General features: G+C 44.8%; 1 protein-coding gene across 1 annotated transcript in view; it reads right to left on the bottom strand.

Moving 5' to 3' along the window:
* The window catches only part of GSAP (gamma-secretase activating protein), a 214,831-nt gene that overhangs the window by 17,764 nt on the left and 180,472 nt on the right, over nucleotides 1–16,595 (bottom strand). Inside the window, exons 25-28 of the mRNA XM_082255164.1 lie at nucleotides 15,904–15,974; nucleotides 13,896–13,990; nucleotides 11,008–11,127; nucleotides 9,484–9,545 (exon numbers count right to left, since the gene is read on the bottom strand). Of these exons, the coding sequence (XP_082111290.1) occupies nucleotides 9,484–9,545; nucleotides 11,008–11,127; nucleotides 13,896–13,990; nucleotides 15,904–15,974 (348 nt within the window). The remainder of the gene's footprint in view (nucleotides 1–9,483; nucleotides 9,546–11,007; nucleotides 11,128–13,895; nucleotides 13,991–15,903; nucleotides 15,975–16,595) is intronic.

Here is a 16,595-nt window from a genome sequence, read left to right as displayed (position 1 = left end):
CGCGACATCGGACGGGGGATATGTCTCGCGAGGGCGCATACGACCTGGTCCCGGCTTAAGTCGCAGCATTCCTCTTGGCCCGCAGCACCCCCATTGCGATGATGCGGTGGTCTGCCCGAAGCAGTGCCCACCTGGTTCCATGGTATGGTAAGTAGTGTCCCCCCTCTCCCATGGTGGTCTTTTGGGGTGGACGCGGGCCTCTCCCTGGGACGGTCTGACCCCTGGGTTCCCCCCCTCTAAATGTCACTGTGGATCTTTCGGGTATTCACAAAAGTGTTGGCCCCGGTGTTGGAATTGTAGCGGCAGGTGGGGGGGGGGGGGGATTGCGGTACTGGGTACCTGGATGCTCTTCTTCTGTGAGCAGAGTCTCCGACTGCTCTAAAGGAGAACCTAGAAATTACCGTACGGACTCTGCAGGAGTTCAGTTGGAACTTGAACTTCCAAAAATCTGCTCTGGTACCCACCAAGGCTTCTGCCAGAGTGTTTCTTCCAGGGCAGAGTAAAAAAAAAAAAAAACTCCAAAAGCGGCAGGATGCGATTTGGGTCCTGCTGTCGAGCAGTCGGTCATCTTTCAGGACTTGCATGCGGGTGCTGTGCCTCATGGTGTCTAACTTCGAGGTGGTCCCATTTGCACAGTTTCACTCTAGACCTCTGCAAAAAAATTCTTGCCAAGTGGGACAAGAATCCACAGTCTCTAGACAATCTGATCCTGTGGTGCTGGGATACGAGAGGGTCCCTGATATGATGGTTTGCTCACCGGCGCTTCAACAGGGCAAATTCTTCCTTCCCCCCGTACTGGACGGTGGTCTCCATGGTTGCCAGCCTGTCCGGGTGAGGAAGTGTTTTGGTAATGGATGTGCTCAAGGGGTCTGGACTCTGGAGGATCAATATACAGGATCTTTCCGGCGATAAGATTGGTCTGGCTCATTGGACAAAAAATCGCCTTTAGGGGTGCCCGGTAAGGTTTCAATGGGACAATGCGACGGCCGTGGTGTATGTCAATTACCAAGGGGGCACAAGAAGTGGTGGCTCGGGAGTTAGCCGGCATTCTAAGGTTTAGCTGCAGCCGGTAGGGAACTTCCGAGGTGGACCTTGTTGGCTTCTCGTCCAACAGGATGGTGCATAGAATTGAGGCAAGGAGTTGGGATCCTCTGACTGACGCCAAAGGAGGTTCCTTGAGGCCAGTATCATCTGATATATGCCTTTCCCTCGCTAAAACTTCAGCCTAATCTTCTGCGAAGGATCGAGGCAGAAGGGATCTGGTCATCCTAGTGGCTACACACTGGCCTCGCCGGTCTTGGTCCCCCGATCTGGTACGGCTGGTCGCCGATGCCCCCTGGAGACTTTCTCTCAGAGAAGATCTATTGGCCTAAGGGCCAATCTTCCATCCTGCTTTACAGTCACTGGCTTTAACGGCTTGGCTGTTGAAGGCCTGAAGGATAGGGGGTTGTCTGAATCACTGATTCCCACGCTGTTAAAGGCTAGAAAATCTATCTCTAGGAAGATTTACCATTGTGCCTGGAAGACGTACATTGCGTGGTGCGAGTCCTCTTGGGGGTCAACCCCGTTCCCTTTCAGTGGCTCGGATTTTTGCATTCCTCCAATGTGGTGTTGAGCAGCACATGGCCTTGGCTACCGTCAAGGGACAGGTTTGCGGCCTTGGTGATCTTTTTCTACCGTCCTTTGGCTAAACATTCTTTGGTTTGCACCTTTATTCAGGGAGTTCGCCACTTGCCTCCCCCAGTACGGTCTCCGTGGGATCTCAATTTGGTGCCGTCGGTTCTCCAGTAACTGCCTTTCAAAAACACTTGAGAGCTTTCTTTGCTTACATTGTCCCAGAAGGTAGCCTTCTTGGTGGCTAATACTTCTGCACGCAGATTGTCGGTGCTGGCGGCGTCTTGTTGTTCACCTTACCAGGTGGCTCGCAGAGAGAGTGGTGCTTCGCCCTAGTCAGTCTTGCCTTCCTAAGGTTGTTTCTGGTTTCAATATGAAGGAAGACATTGTGTAGCCTTCCCTGTGTACCAAGTCTAAACATCCTAGGGGGGGGATTGCCTTTCATTCTCTGGATGTGGGTCAGGCGCTCAGGGTGTACCTTGCGGCAACCGAGTAGTTTAGGAAATCAGCCGGTTTGTCCTTACGGATGGCCCTCGCAAAGGGTTGGTTGAGTCTGCCGCGACTATTTCCAGATGGACAAGACAGACAGTGGTGCAGGCCTATTCCATCAAGGGTCAGGTTCTTACGTTCCCTGTTAAGATGCTTTCTACGCAGGCGCTTAGTGCCTCTTAGGCTTTCTGCCATCAGGCGTCAGTGATATACAGTCAAGTCCATAAATATTGGGACATCGACAATTCTAATCTTTTTGGCTCTATACACCACCACAATGGATATGAAATGAAACAAACAAGATGTGCTTTAACTGCAGACTTTCAGCTTTAAATTTGAGGGTATTTATTCCAGCCTAAAGTCTGGAACGCATAGACATCACCAGACCCTGGGTTTCATCCCTGGTGATGCTCTGCCAGGCCTATACTGCAACTGTCTTCAGTTCCTGCTTGTTCTTGGGGCATTTTCCCTTCAATTTTGTCTTCAGCAAGTGGAAGTGGATGCGGGCAACCCCCAGGATGGTTGGACCTGCAGGTTCCCCCCCTTCCCCCCTCTGTTTTATTTGGGTCACCCTTACACACCCCTAAACCCGCCCAGGGTAGCACGGTGGGATGGTGGTGGATGTGGGCTGGTGTGTGCAGCACAGTACCGGGGGGGGCATGCCGCTGGCAGGACGGACTTCACTGATGGGGTGGGCGCTGCCAGTGTAATGGTCGTGTGGCCCGGGCACCCCTCCCACTGCTGTGGGCTAAGCCCCAGGGCTTTTTTCCTTGCCCTTGGGAGCCTTGTGGGTGCCGTGTGGTGGCAATTTTGCCAAGGTCAGCGCCATGATTTTGGGGCCTCCTTCCCAGTGGCCATTTTTGGTTGGTCTAGCACGCACAGGAGCGGCAGCCATGACAGTGGATTCTCTAGGACGGCGATTATGGCTGTAGGGGCCCCTCCCTTTCCCCTAGTGTTGGACTCCTGGGTTTCCTTTTCCCCTGGCTTTCTCTGGTGCAGACCAGAGCTCCTCCGGTGGGGTGGCGAGTCTTGCTGGGGTCCTTCCCTCTATCTGCTGCAGGTTGCTTTGCCTCCTGGTACCCCTGTGGTACTGAAGGGTAGGTTGGGTGAGCCCCCTAGAATTGCAGGACACGTTTTTCTGGTGGGTTCTCCCTTGTCACTCAGAGTCTCAAAAGCATTTGGGGAGTAGGGGGGGGGGGGGCGTTTCCCCACCTGACCCCCTATCAGAGGCAGCAGGTCCCTCAGGGACCCAGCCTTCTATTCATGCACTGATGGCGGTCCTGGAGTCCTTTGTTTCTCTGGTGAAGGTGGAATTTGGGCGGCAGGCTAGCAGAAAGCGTCCCCTGCCTTCCCTCGACTCATCTGTCTCGTCTGATCCTGAATCTGCCTCTGCCCCCGCAGATGTTGCCAACCCTGCGGGGCTTATAGCCACACTCCCTGATCTATCAGATAGTGAGGATGATTCCTCCACAACTGTAGCTGCGCACGAGAAGGCCTTGGTTGACACACTGATTACATCTGCATGGGAGAGTTGGAGATGGAAGCTGCAGCTGAGGCGGCTGTTCCTTTTGTCACTCACAAGCCAGTCCACACGGCAAAAGTGTCACCTTATCCCTCCTATTTTGACAAGTTTGTCTACAGAGATTGGCAGTGTCAAAAACGTCCCTTCGTGGTTTCTAAGCGCTTTGCAGTGAGATACCCTTTTGAAGAGTCAGTCACTTCTAAAAGAAGTGGACTGTCCCACCGGTGGTGGACCCTCCTGTCTCCATGTTAAAGAAGGCAACCATGATTCCAATGGAGGCATCCCCGGCCTTTAAAGATCCAGCTGACAGAAAAGCGGAGTCTGTGGCTCGCAATATTTTCACTATTGCTGGTTCAGCACTACGGCCGGTCCTGGCCATTGCCCTTGTGTCGCAAGCTCTGAGTGGGCTAAACTTCTGCGCTATGATCTGGGGGTGAGCAGATTCCCCCTGCCTTTGTGAAGTTGGTGGACCAATTGGTCCAGGGACTGAAATTTGTCTGGGATGCCTCCCTGGATGCGGCCCCCTCGATTTCTAAGCTCTGTTTCGGCAGTAGTGCTTATGCGTGTATTGTGGCTTAAGTGTTGGTCTGCGGATCTAACCTCTATAAAAACTCTAAACTGATTTGCCTTATCAAGCTGTTTGGGGACGCCCTGGATGACATCATTAGGAGTCTCACGGGGGGGGGGGTGCTAAGAGCCTAGTCGCAAAATGCAGCCCTCCTTTCTCTGCAGTTTTTTTCGGCCCTCAGGGTCCTCAGACATCTGTTGCTGTCCCGCAGGAGATCCTCTCTCTGGACTTGCATGCGAGTGCTGGGCCTAATGGTGTCTACCTTTGAAGCAGTCCCATTTGTACCGTTTCATACAAGGTCCCTCCAGAGGGAGATCCTGGTGAAATGGGACAAGCGTCCAAAGTCTCTGGACAATCAGATTCGGCTGAGCTGGGAAACCAGGGGTTCCGTGTGTCAGGGTGCCAGGAAACCAGACCACACGGGATGCAAGTAAAATAAAGCAGTTTATTGGAGTAAACAATAAAACGCACAGCAAGAGTGAGGAAGTGAGAGCAGGAATAAGCCGGGGTCGAGTCCGGAAGAGGGTAGTCATCCAAGCTGGGGTTGAGTCCAGAAGTGGGTAGTCATCCAAGCCAGGGTCGAGTCCAGAAGCGGGTCGTCTGCCAATGCGGGGTCGAGAGCCAGGAGAGTCGTCAGCCAAGCCAGGTCATACACAGAGGGACATGGAGAACAGAAGACTGCTAGCAGAGATGCACCTTGGAGCACAAACACAAGGGAAAGGACTGCAATCCATCAGGTGATATAGTCAGGTGTGCAGTATCGTCACTGTACGACACCCAGGTAGCAGGAAAGTGATGATGCAATCAGTGTTTATAAGAGGCAGCAGTCTGCACATGTCCAAGATGGCTGCCAAAAAAAGGTAAGACCTTCATCAGTATGGATCCAGTCTGACAATGTCACCGAGGTGGCTTATGTCAATCACCAGTGCGGAAGAAAAAGTGTATTGGCAGCCGACATTCTCTGGTGGGCAGAACACTTAGTTCCGGCCCTCTCCGGTGTACACATTCCAGGTGTGGAAAATTGGCAGGCGGACTATCTCAGTTGGCAGGCGTTGGACCACGGAGAGTGGTCCCTTCATCCGGATGCATTTCATTTGATAGGTCTACGGTGGGGCACCCCCAAGGTGGACCTGTTGGCATCTCTACTCAACAGAAAGGTACAGAGGTTTGTGGCATCCTCTGGCGGATGGCACAGACGCTCTTGGTGGGGCCAATATCATCTGATCTACGCCTTCCCTCCTCTCAAGCTTCTTCCGCGGCTTCTGTGCAGGATCGAGGCAGAAGGGATTCCAGTCAGTCATTCTGGTGGCCCTGGACTGACCTCGCTGTTCCTGGTACACCGACCTAGTGCGATTGGTCACCGGCATCCCTTGGAGGCTGCCTCTCATGGAGGACCTGCTGTCCCAAGGGCTGATCTTCCATCCTGTTTTACAATCGCTGGCTTTAAAGGTCTGGCTGTTGAAAGCCAGGTGATGAGGGATAGAGGTTTGTCTGGGTCGGTGAGTCTGACAATGTTGAAGGCTAGGAAGTCTACCTCTAGAAATTTTGTGATGCGAGTCTATTGGTGTTCACCCTATTTCCTTTTCAGTGGCTTAGATTTTGACCTTCCTTTAACGAGGTGTTGAGCAGAAGTTGGCCTTGAGTAGTATCAAGGGCCAGGTGTCTGCCTTGACAGTCTTCTTTCAGAAACCCTTGGCCAGGCATTCCTTGGTGCTTACTTTCATTCAAGGGGTTCGACATCTGCCTCTGCCAGTGCGGTCTCCTCTACCGATGTGGGATTTTAACTTGGTGCTCTCAGTTCTCCAGAAGCCTCCCTTTTGAAAATATTCAGGCAACTCCCCTGCTTAAGCTGTCACAGAAGGTGGCTCTTTTGGTGGCCATCACCTCGGCTTGCAAGGTGTCAGAACTGGCAGAGTTATCTTGTTGTACACCCTACTTGGTGGTCCACAAAGATTAGGTGGTTCTTTGTCCACAACCGTCGTTCCTACCTAAGGTGGTCTTTGACTTCCATTTGAACGAAGACATTGTGTTGCCTTCTTTGTGTCCCGGGCCCACTCATCCCAAGGAATTTGCATTGCATGCCCTGGATGTGGTTCAGGCAATTCGGGTGCATCTGGCAGCCACTGAGTCTTTTTCGAGGTCAGACTCACTCTTTGTAATCACTGACAGGCCAAGAAAAGGGCTGTCTGCTTCTTCTGCAGCCATTTCCAGATGGATCAGACAGACAGTGACTCAGGTCTATTCTATCAAAGATCGAGTTCCTCCTTTCCCTGTAATGGCGCACTCTAATCGGGCACTTAGTGTTTCTTGGGCCTTCCGTCATCAGGAGTCAGTTACGCAGGTTTGCAAGGCGGCCACTTGGTCGTATGTGCACACTTTCACAAAATTCTACAAAGTGGATGTTTTTGCATCTGCTTCTTTTGGCTGCAAGGTTTTGCAGGCTGCTGTTTAGAGGGTCTGTTCCTTTTTGGGGGGTGTATTGTTCAGGTTGGGCCCCAGTTTTTTTTTTTTTAGCTACTGTTCCTTGGTTGGCTTCTTGTGTTCAGCCTTGGGACTCTTGTCACACCTCTCATGTTTTGGCACTGCTTGGGGATGTCCCCTATGGTTCTGAATATGGCGTGCTATGTCCGTCAATGAACGAAAGAGAAAATAAAGTGTGCATGTTCTTGTGTGTGTTAGTCTTGCTGTGTGCTGTGAGCTAACCTTAAATGTGGTAAGAACAATTCCCCTTCACAGTATGGGGCAGGAGGAGAGCGAGTCTCTCCTTTCTAAATTTATACTATATATAGATTTATTTTTATTTTTTTAGCAGAGACCCTAGAGACTAAAATAACGATCACTGCAAATTATGTCACATGGTATTTGCGCAGCGGTTTTTCAAACGCAATTTTTTTTTTTTTTTTTTGAAGGAAAGCACTTTAAATAAATTTAAATGCAAAAAAACACAATATATAACCCAGTGTATTTGTAAAATATAAATGATGATGTTATGCCAAGGAGATAGATACCCAACAGGTCATGCTTTAAAATTGCGCAAGTTCACTGAATGACGACAGACTATGATACTTAAAACTCTTCATAGGCAACGTTTAAAAAAGAAAATTTCTACAGGTATAGAGTTACAGAGGAGGTCTAGCACTAGAATTCTTGCCCTCACTCTGAACGTCCATGGTGTGGTGCGAACGCCGTTTACATATGCATGTGCAACTAATGTATGTGTTTGCTTCTGTGTGCGAGCACAGAGGGATGGAGGTGCTTTAAAAAAAAAAAAAAAGGTTTTCTTAATTATATTTATTATCTGTACACTCTCCCTTTAAGCCTAGGTTCACACTGAGGGCGGGTTTGAAATCTGCCTTTCAGCCTGAATTTGGGGGGCAATTTGACAGACATCTGCGTAGGTTCTTGCACAGAAGTCTATTGAAATCGCTCCCCAAAGTCGGCAAAAGTAGTGCACAAACTACTTTGGGGAATTGGTGTGGCGCTGCAAAGCCGGCGTCGCAACTATTCGGACAGTGCCATTGCCAGCAATAGGCTCCGAATTGACATGTCAAATCGGCGCAATGTGAACGTGGGCCTTATGTTTTTTTGGTTCACTTTTATTCCTATTTCAATGTAAACATCCCTTGTAATAGAAATAAGGGATGACAGGTCGTCTTTGTGGAGAGATCTGTGGTCTACATCTCTTCTCTACCTTGAAAAGCAAAAGATGAAAAAATTATTACTTTTTCTTTAACCACTTGCCAACCGCCGCAAGTACATACACTGCGGTGGTCAGCCCCTCCTGGGCAAATTGACATATCGGTACGTCACTCGCCCACGAGCCAATAGGGGGCAAGCGCACGCCCCCAGAGGCACGCTCCCACCCCCGCTCGTTCACAGGGATCCCCGCGCGAGTGACCCGGCGGCTCTGATGTCCGCCGGTCACTCGCGATCTCCTGCTGGAGAGGGAGAAAGGCAGGCGGCTGATGTAAACAAAGCCGCCTGTCATTCTCTCTGGTGTAACTGCAGAGATCATACGATCCTGCAGATCGCCGCCATTACTAGTTAAAAAAAATAAAAAATGACATAAATATCTTTCCCTTAGTAAACGCAATAACTTTTGCGCAAACCAATCAAATTACGCTTATTGCGATTTTTTTTACCAAACATATGTAGCAGAAAACAAATTGGCCTAAAATGTTAAAAAAATTTAGATTTTTACATTTTTTTGGGGGGAATTTCATGTAAAAAAATGTGAAAAATATTGTTATTTTTTCAAAATTGACGCTCTTTTGTTTATAGTGCAAAAAATAAAAAATTGCACAGGTGATCAAATACCACCAAAAGAAAGCCCTGTTTGTGGGGAAAAAAAGGACACAGAGTCGCACGACCGCGCAATCGTCCGTTAAATTCACGCAGTGCCGAATCGCAAAATAGGCCCTGGTCTTTGAGCAGCCAAATCCTCCGGGGCTTAAGTGGTTAATATACAAGTTTCATCATACAATGAAAAAATGAAAAACACCAGATATAAAAGTATAAACCATTACAACGTATTTACAAGTTGAAAAGCCAACTGTCATAGCAAAAGGCAAGTAAATAAGTTTCAACATAGTGCAAGTACAACCATAAACATTAGGTAGTTGGAGGATATTATCTGATGACTGATAACCGTGGCAAAGGTCTAGAGAATAGCAGTGGGAGCAGTATGTGTGTAGTAGCAGAGTGAAAATAAGTATAATCAAATATATGTACTATACTTACTAGACTCAGATTGTGCCCTCTGCTATTTTCACTTGCAGACCTAACACCAGGAACAGCTTAGACATATAAACCACATTTTGCTGATTTCTCAGCAAGTAGGATGATTTTTAATGGAGAACATTTTTTTTTTCTAGCATGCACTGGTGATTCATATCTCAAATGACAGCCACAAATCCCGGAGGAGTGAAAGAATTCCATTCATGCATAATGTTTAGTTTAGCCACGTATAGGAGATATATGCTAATCGTTCTACAAGTAGTGGGTACCTCATCTACATTGATATGTAGGATGGCAACTCAATAGAAAGAATTGCTTCATGGGGCATACTACTACTCTTTTCCCTGACCTAACTCAATTGTGAAGCAGAAAAGGGCTTCTGGTGTTGCATGTTTCATTTTCAAAGCTTTTAAAAAGGAGGCATTTATCATTCATTTGAACTGTTGCTGTAATTGCACTGGAAAAAAGGCGGAAGTTACAACTTAGGTGTGGTTCTTTTATTCTGTATTTAAAAGAAGTTTTAAGTGGGGAAAAAATAGCTTTCTATACTCACCTCTGGAAGACGTATTATTATGCTATATTTGAGTTTTTCATTTTCTTCTCTGTCATCCAGTTCTATAAAATATTAAAAAAAAACTATATTATAATATATACACACACACATTATATATATATATATATATATATATATATATATATATATATATATATATATTACATACATACACACACAGGCTATCTTTATGTAGAGCAACAATTCTTTTTTTTTTTCTGGAGAAAAAAGAACTGGAGTTCTTTACCATGAGGTGCCATGTTGAACTTCCAGTGACCAGTATGAGAGTGATAACACCAAATTTAAGAACACCTGCTCCCCATTCACACCTGAGACCTTGTAACACTAACGACTCACGTGACACCGGGGAGGGAACATGGCTAACTGGCCCCAATTTGAAAATTTTCAGTTAGGGTGTACTTATTTTTGTTGCCAGTGGTTTAGACATTAATGGCTGTGTGTTGAGTTATTTTGAAGGGACAGCAAATTTACACTGCTATACAAGCTGTACACTCATTACTTTACATTGTAGCAAATTGTCATTTCTTCAGTGTTGTCACATGAAAAGATATAATAAAATATTTACAAAAATGTAAGGGGTGTACTGTGTGTGTGTGTGTATATATATATATATTATATATATATATATACACACACACACACATATACACACACATACATACATACATACATATACACACACACACACACACACACACATATATACATACATACACTACCGTTCAAAAGTTTGGCGTCACCCAGACAATTTCATGACAACACACATTTATTCATCAAATGAGTTGCAAAAGCAACAGAAAATATAGTCAAGACATTGACGAGGTTAGAAAAACAGTCAGAAAAGAGGACTAGGGAAAAAAAATTAAAAAAAAATGTCAGTGACCCCCACCTGTAGAACCATTCCTGTTTTGGAGGTCACCCCATTGTTGCCCATCTAGTGCACTTAATTTCATTAACACCAATGTAGCTAAAACTAACAACCCCCTCTGCTACTTACCAGACCAGATCAATATCCCAGGAGTTTAATTGGCTTGTTGCTATGTTCTGATTAAAAAGTGTTCCTTACATTTTTTGAGCAGTGCATATAGTCCCCATACTGCATGTCCTTTAGCATGAATAAAGAAACATGTCTTACTGAATTTGAAAAGCTCCATAAACCAGGTATCAGTACTAAGCCTTTAACTTTAGGATCAGAATTAAAGCCAAACTTGGGGCACAGCATAGAAAAAACCCTTGTGGCAACCTCCTCCCCTACCAAGGATTAAATGTTTTAAGTCAAGTCTAAAATCTAGTACACACGGGCTGAATGTCAGACGGCATGGCCTGTTTCAATAGAAAACGGCCGACATTCGGCCAATGTGTCCTGAAGCAGTCTGACTGAAGCCAGCTTCTTGTTGAAAAATGTGTGCCGATTGGCTCCCAATCAGGACTCTCAGCCAATGGCTGATCACAGACTTTTTTTTTTTTTAACTTTAATGCAGAATTTTAAAAAGTCCAGCTTACCTTTAAGAAGTTTAACAACGAATGCCTCTGTCAATGGCAAAGCTCCACTGTCTATGTAATGAAGTAAATTGCCAAGGGGCAGACATCGCAGCGCTAAAACCAGATGCAGTGTCTGAAATCCTTTAACAAAAAAACACAGGATGGGTTGTTAGAGAATAATTTTCAACTATAAAAATCAACAAACATGTTCAGGTTAGCATCAGAGGAACTTGCAACAGAGCTTTTTACACCTAAAACAAACCCATTCTTACAACCCTCCCATGTAAAATGTAGAAATACATAGAGGTTACTTTCAGTGAAAATCACATGTCAAATGAATCAGTAAATGTAAAAATAAAGACAGCGAAATATAAAAAACCTCAAATTCTCACGTTTAAGGCATTTTTGGCCTCTACGCCACACCCTAATAGCTATTAAGTTATTATTAAAATGTGTTTGTTACCCCAACACTTCATATTCCTGGCATGGTTCTGTTGTACCATATACTTGTGATAAAATGAACCTAACCAATTGTCCCCTGGATCCTGTTCTGCTGCAACTACTATGGTCACCCTCTTATTCTATGCTCTCTCACTTACATCTTCAATCTCTCCCTCTCTTGGCTTGTTCCCCTTCCCATCTAAAGCATGCACAGATCACTCCCATACTTAAAAAGCCCTCACTGCCATCAACCTGAATAACTTAAGACTGATCACATTGCTCCCATTCACCTGTAAACTTTTAAAACACTGGGCCATACACACTATAAGATTTTCTGAAGACTTTTTCCTTTAGACTTACCAAAACCATATAATATGAGGTCAAAACTTAAACACTTTCAATTTGTATGCAATCTGGCAGGCCCTTGTACTACATAGAAAATGTAAATCTGAAGGAAAAAGTCTTCAGAAAATCTTATAGTGTATATGGCCCCTAAGTCTACAACCATCTTAGCTCCTACCTCACTGAAAACAACCTTTTTGACCCCTTACAGTCTGGCCTTCACTTGCAGCACTCCACAGAAACTGCCCTACTAAAACTCACCAACAATCTACTAACTGATAAAACAGCCACTACGCCATACTCTTACTACTAGACCTCTCTGCGGCCTTTGATACTTCACCTCCTTAACCGCTCTAAAATGTGACCCTTTTGTAACTAACGAAACCAAGCTACTCATTCACTACTTTGTTATCTCTCATCTTGACTATTGCAACTCCCTTCTCATAGGCCTACCTCTCCATAGGCTCCCCTCTTCAGTCTATCATGAATGCTGCTGCCAGACTTATCTACCTTACCAACTGCTCAGTGTCTGCTACCCCTCTCTGCCAATCCCTCGACTGGCTTCAGATTTCCCAGCAAATTAAATTCAAAATACTAAAAAACACAAAGCACTTAACAACTCTGCCCGAGCTACATCCCCAATCTTGTCTCCAAATATCACCCAAACCCTCCTGCTCTCAAGCTCCCTTGTCTCTTCCTCCCATGCTCATCTCCAGTACTTCTCCAGAGCCTCTCCCATCCTCTGGAACTCTCTACCTCAATATGTCCAGCTATCTAGTACTCTGGCTGCCTTTAGGCGATCCCTGAAAACTCATCTCTTCAGGGAAGCCCATCATGCCTCCAACTAACTGAACTTTTAGCACTTCCATCAGCTCAACCCCCCCCCCCCCGAGTTATAACCTTTTGTACCTTGGCCCACCCTATTAGATTGTAAGCACTTATGAAAAGGGCCCTCTGAACCATCTTAAAATTTAAATTGTACTGCCTCCCTTTGTATTGTAAAGCACTGCAAAAACAGTTGGTGCTTTATAAATTCATAATAAATCCGCTTCTCTTTCAATTTCTTTCTTTGTGTAAAATATCTGGTGATCCTGCAAGGCCCTCTGCATTTTCCTATTTCAAAAGAACAACGCTAGGCATAGAAGCACATTCTTCCCAGCATGGGCAGTTTTCTGGCTGTGCTGGGAGCACAGCCTGCTAGTCCTCCAATGGCCAAGACTTGTGCTAACACACACGCTTGCACAGTTCTTCACTGGGAAGATCAGTACATGTCTCTCTCTTTGCCTCCTGCTGACATGCCCCCCCCCTGCAGTCCCCACCCCTAGCTCTTCTAAACCCGTTATGCAGCAGAGAACAGAGGTCATGCGATCACACACTATATATATATATATATATATATATATATATATATATATATATATATATATATATATATATATGACAGCGAAACATGTATACAATTACAGCATCACACCCGAGATATGACTAAACATGAATAGCGAAATTAAGCATCACACCTGAGAGTTTAACACCGGTCACCATTTTTGACACTTTCCTTATTTTCAATTTAACATTTTATATGGTTTTCATTAAGGTGTTAACAAGGTTGACTTAACGCAGAACTATACTCTCCTTGGCTCAAGCGATGCAGTGCATGATAGTATCCGGGGATCGATTTCCGGATGCTTTCATTTACCGGGCTGATATGATGTCATGCCCACACAGTCTGGTTTGGCATTGCCAAATTTCTACAGTGAGTTGCATGTATAAAAGAAAAAGAAGTGTAGATTTTGCTTCTAACAACCTTTCATATTCCAGCTGTAATCGGCCCAGTGCAGGTTATAGCAAAAAATATGTTGGATAGATTGCTATGGGTAAACAGCCTGTCTCTCCTCGGTTTCCGAGTTTTTACAATGAGCTCCCACATATAGTATAAAATAGGATGAGAACATGAAAAAAATAAAAATAAATACAAAAATAAATAAATAAAAAAAAAAAAAAAGAAGAAGAGCAGTTCATGCAAATATAAAAGTACAAAAAACAAGTGATATGCTGCTTATCAGCAAAGTCTACAATAGGATACGGAGCAAAAATCTGTCTTCAGAAGTAAAATCGGTTGTACTTACCAGGAGGCAATGGCATGCACATTTGGCTTGTTGCTTCTGAAATTCTGCACATGACATGAAATGCAAAGTACTCTGATGGGTTTCCACTAGCATCTCTAGCATAAAATAAAAAACAAAATTTGTGAAAGGAGGTTTATTTACGTTTGTATTTTTAACAGTAGCTTAAAAGGAAAAAGACGCAATTGCAAGAATTACCATCCATGTATGGTTGTAAATACAAAGCATTATCCATCCAGTACCTGAAATATGAACTTTCAAACTAGAATCCCAAAAATATATCCAATGTCCCAGATCCTGTAGAACTGCCTGCAAAATGCCAAGGAATCATTACCCCTTAAAATGCTGCATAAATCCAGCAGCCACTTCAATCTCTACTGGCAATTTACAGTCAGTTGAAAAGAAAGAATGTCCTTGGTTGATATATTTACCGTACTTTGGGCTGTGTAGAATATGATAGTATATATGGACGCTGCGATGTAAAGACTCATCTTAGGACCATATAAGCACCTTCTTACGGATGCAAACTCAGAACAAAAAAGTTGAAATCTTTCTGTAACCTTCCTACTTCAAGATGTTGCAAAGAACAGGCTGAGGCCACCTCACCACCCCACATGAAACCACCAGATCTGACTAGGTAGGAGGCCCCAGGCAGGTAAAATGTATGAGGGTTAGGATACACAATATGCTGAGAGGTGGAAGATAAGTTTTGAAATTGAAAAACATACTTCTGAACAAATAGATAAAATGAATGTGATGCAAAAGGAGTGTAAACCTGCAACCTCAGGGTGAGCATGATATGAAGGAATATTGTATGGGTCAGCAAATTATCCAGAAACTTATGGGGAACAAAAAAACAAAACAAAAAAACAAGATGGCATGCGTTGTTTGGGGATGCATTAAATAAGGAGCGCAACCTCCTAGTGTGCTTTGTATAGCAGGAATAGTCTTTGGTGTGCATTTAATGTTACATTAAAGTTTCATATCAAAGGGGAAAAGTGCCATACTATATTGAAGGGCAAGTGTCTGGGAACCAACATATGACTGAAAATAAACACACAAAGTGGCAAGTCCACTTTGCTTTTCTTCACATGCACCCACAATATACAAAGGGGGACAACTAGTCTCTGTAACATGTCAGTAACCTCTAACAGTTTCTTGTAACATTTTAGAAGTTGGTTTTAACACATCTGCAATTTCGTACAGCTTAGGAATGTACCTTGAAAATGGGAGCAGTATCTTAACAGGACAGGTATAAATAAGATTTACGCGTGGGGTATTTGGAAAACCAGATACAAACATTTGCCCCAAGTGTCTACCATGATCATTTTAAATACACCCACTTTATGTAAACAGTAAGGGGCAGACACAATTCACACATGTATCCTGCTTTGCAGGTTGCCTTTTCCCCTCATTCTCCAATATTCTTACATATATGTCTGTTAACTGCATAGTCTATCATAATAAGATATAAAATAACAAGGGTCACTGCACAGCATAAAGATGTTGTTAAGGACAGGATTACATGCAAGCTTTGGCTGTACTTCTCCTGTGGATCACAGGCGTGCAGTTCATTCTGTACTCCTGTGACCTGTTTTCAGCAGACAGCAGGCTGAAGTGGCTGACGTCACAGAGCCGGTCCAGGCTCAGGAAAGATCGCAACCATATGGCCTGGATCTGCCCACATTCCTACACCAGCACCCGTCTCAGCCTCTCAGCGAGCCAGAGCTTGAGCTGCTTGCTCCTGCCTCCCCTCAGCCCAGTGCTCTAGTGAGTGCGGGTGCGGGTAGAGCAGAGAGCTGGTGACCGAGTTTGCTCAGGGAGCTCTGAGAACCAAGCAATCGGCAGGGTTTGATCGCTCGTTTATCAGTCTTCGAGCCGGCAGGGGACAGATGCAGCATCAGACCAATGCTGCATCCACCTAGATACATAGGATTAAAAAAAAAAAAAAAAAAAATTCCCATACTTCTCTTTTACTCTTTTAATGAATATGATTATATTCCATACTTACAAGCTTAAAACTCTAGATTCCAGCATGTGTTTCCTCCACACAACCTCTAGCATCAAACATACTAGTTCAAGCTGCAAGGCAAAAACAACACTAATGTAGATACTTTCAGAATGTGAAGATAAAAACAAAAATTATATCTCTCTATATGCACACGCACACACACCAATCAGCCATAACATTATGATCATCCACCATAACCCTTCAAGGTATGGACTAAAATAGACCTCTGATGCCAAGCTGTGGTATTGGGCACCAAGCTGTCAGTAGCAGATCCTTTAAAGTCCTTTAGGTTTCAAGGATCAGACTTGTTTTTCTAGCACATCCTACAGATGCTTGATTGGCTTGAGATCTGGAGAATTTGGAGGCCAAGTCAGAACCTCACACATGTGTTCCTTAAACCAATCTTGAGATCAATAGACCAGGGCACCTTCTTCTATTGCTCCGTGGTCCAGTTCTGATGCTCCGTTGCCAATTGTAGACACTTTTGGCTGTGGACAGAGGTCAGAATCAGAAATTCTGACCGATCTGTGCCCATATCCAACAAACTTTGATGCACTGTGTTTTGAGAACTTATTATCCAAACCAGTATTAACTGCTGTCAGCAGTTTTAGTTTTTCTATTGGGATTAGACTACACGGGCCAACCTTCACCCCACACGTGCATGAATAAGCCTTGGCTGCCTGTGACCCGGT

The sequence above is a fragment of the Pelophylax lessonae genome (assembly GCF_965119305.1).
Source record: "Pelophylax lessonae genome assembly, chromosome: 4".
Lineage (NCBI taxonomy): Eukaryota > Metazoa > Chordata > Amphibia > Anura > Ranidae > Pelophylax > Pelophylax lessonae.
This window is presented reverse-complemented; position numbering and strand designations above follow the sequence as displayed.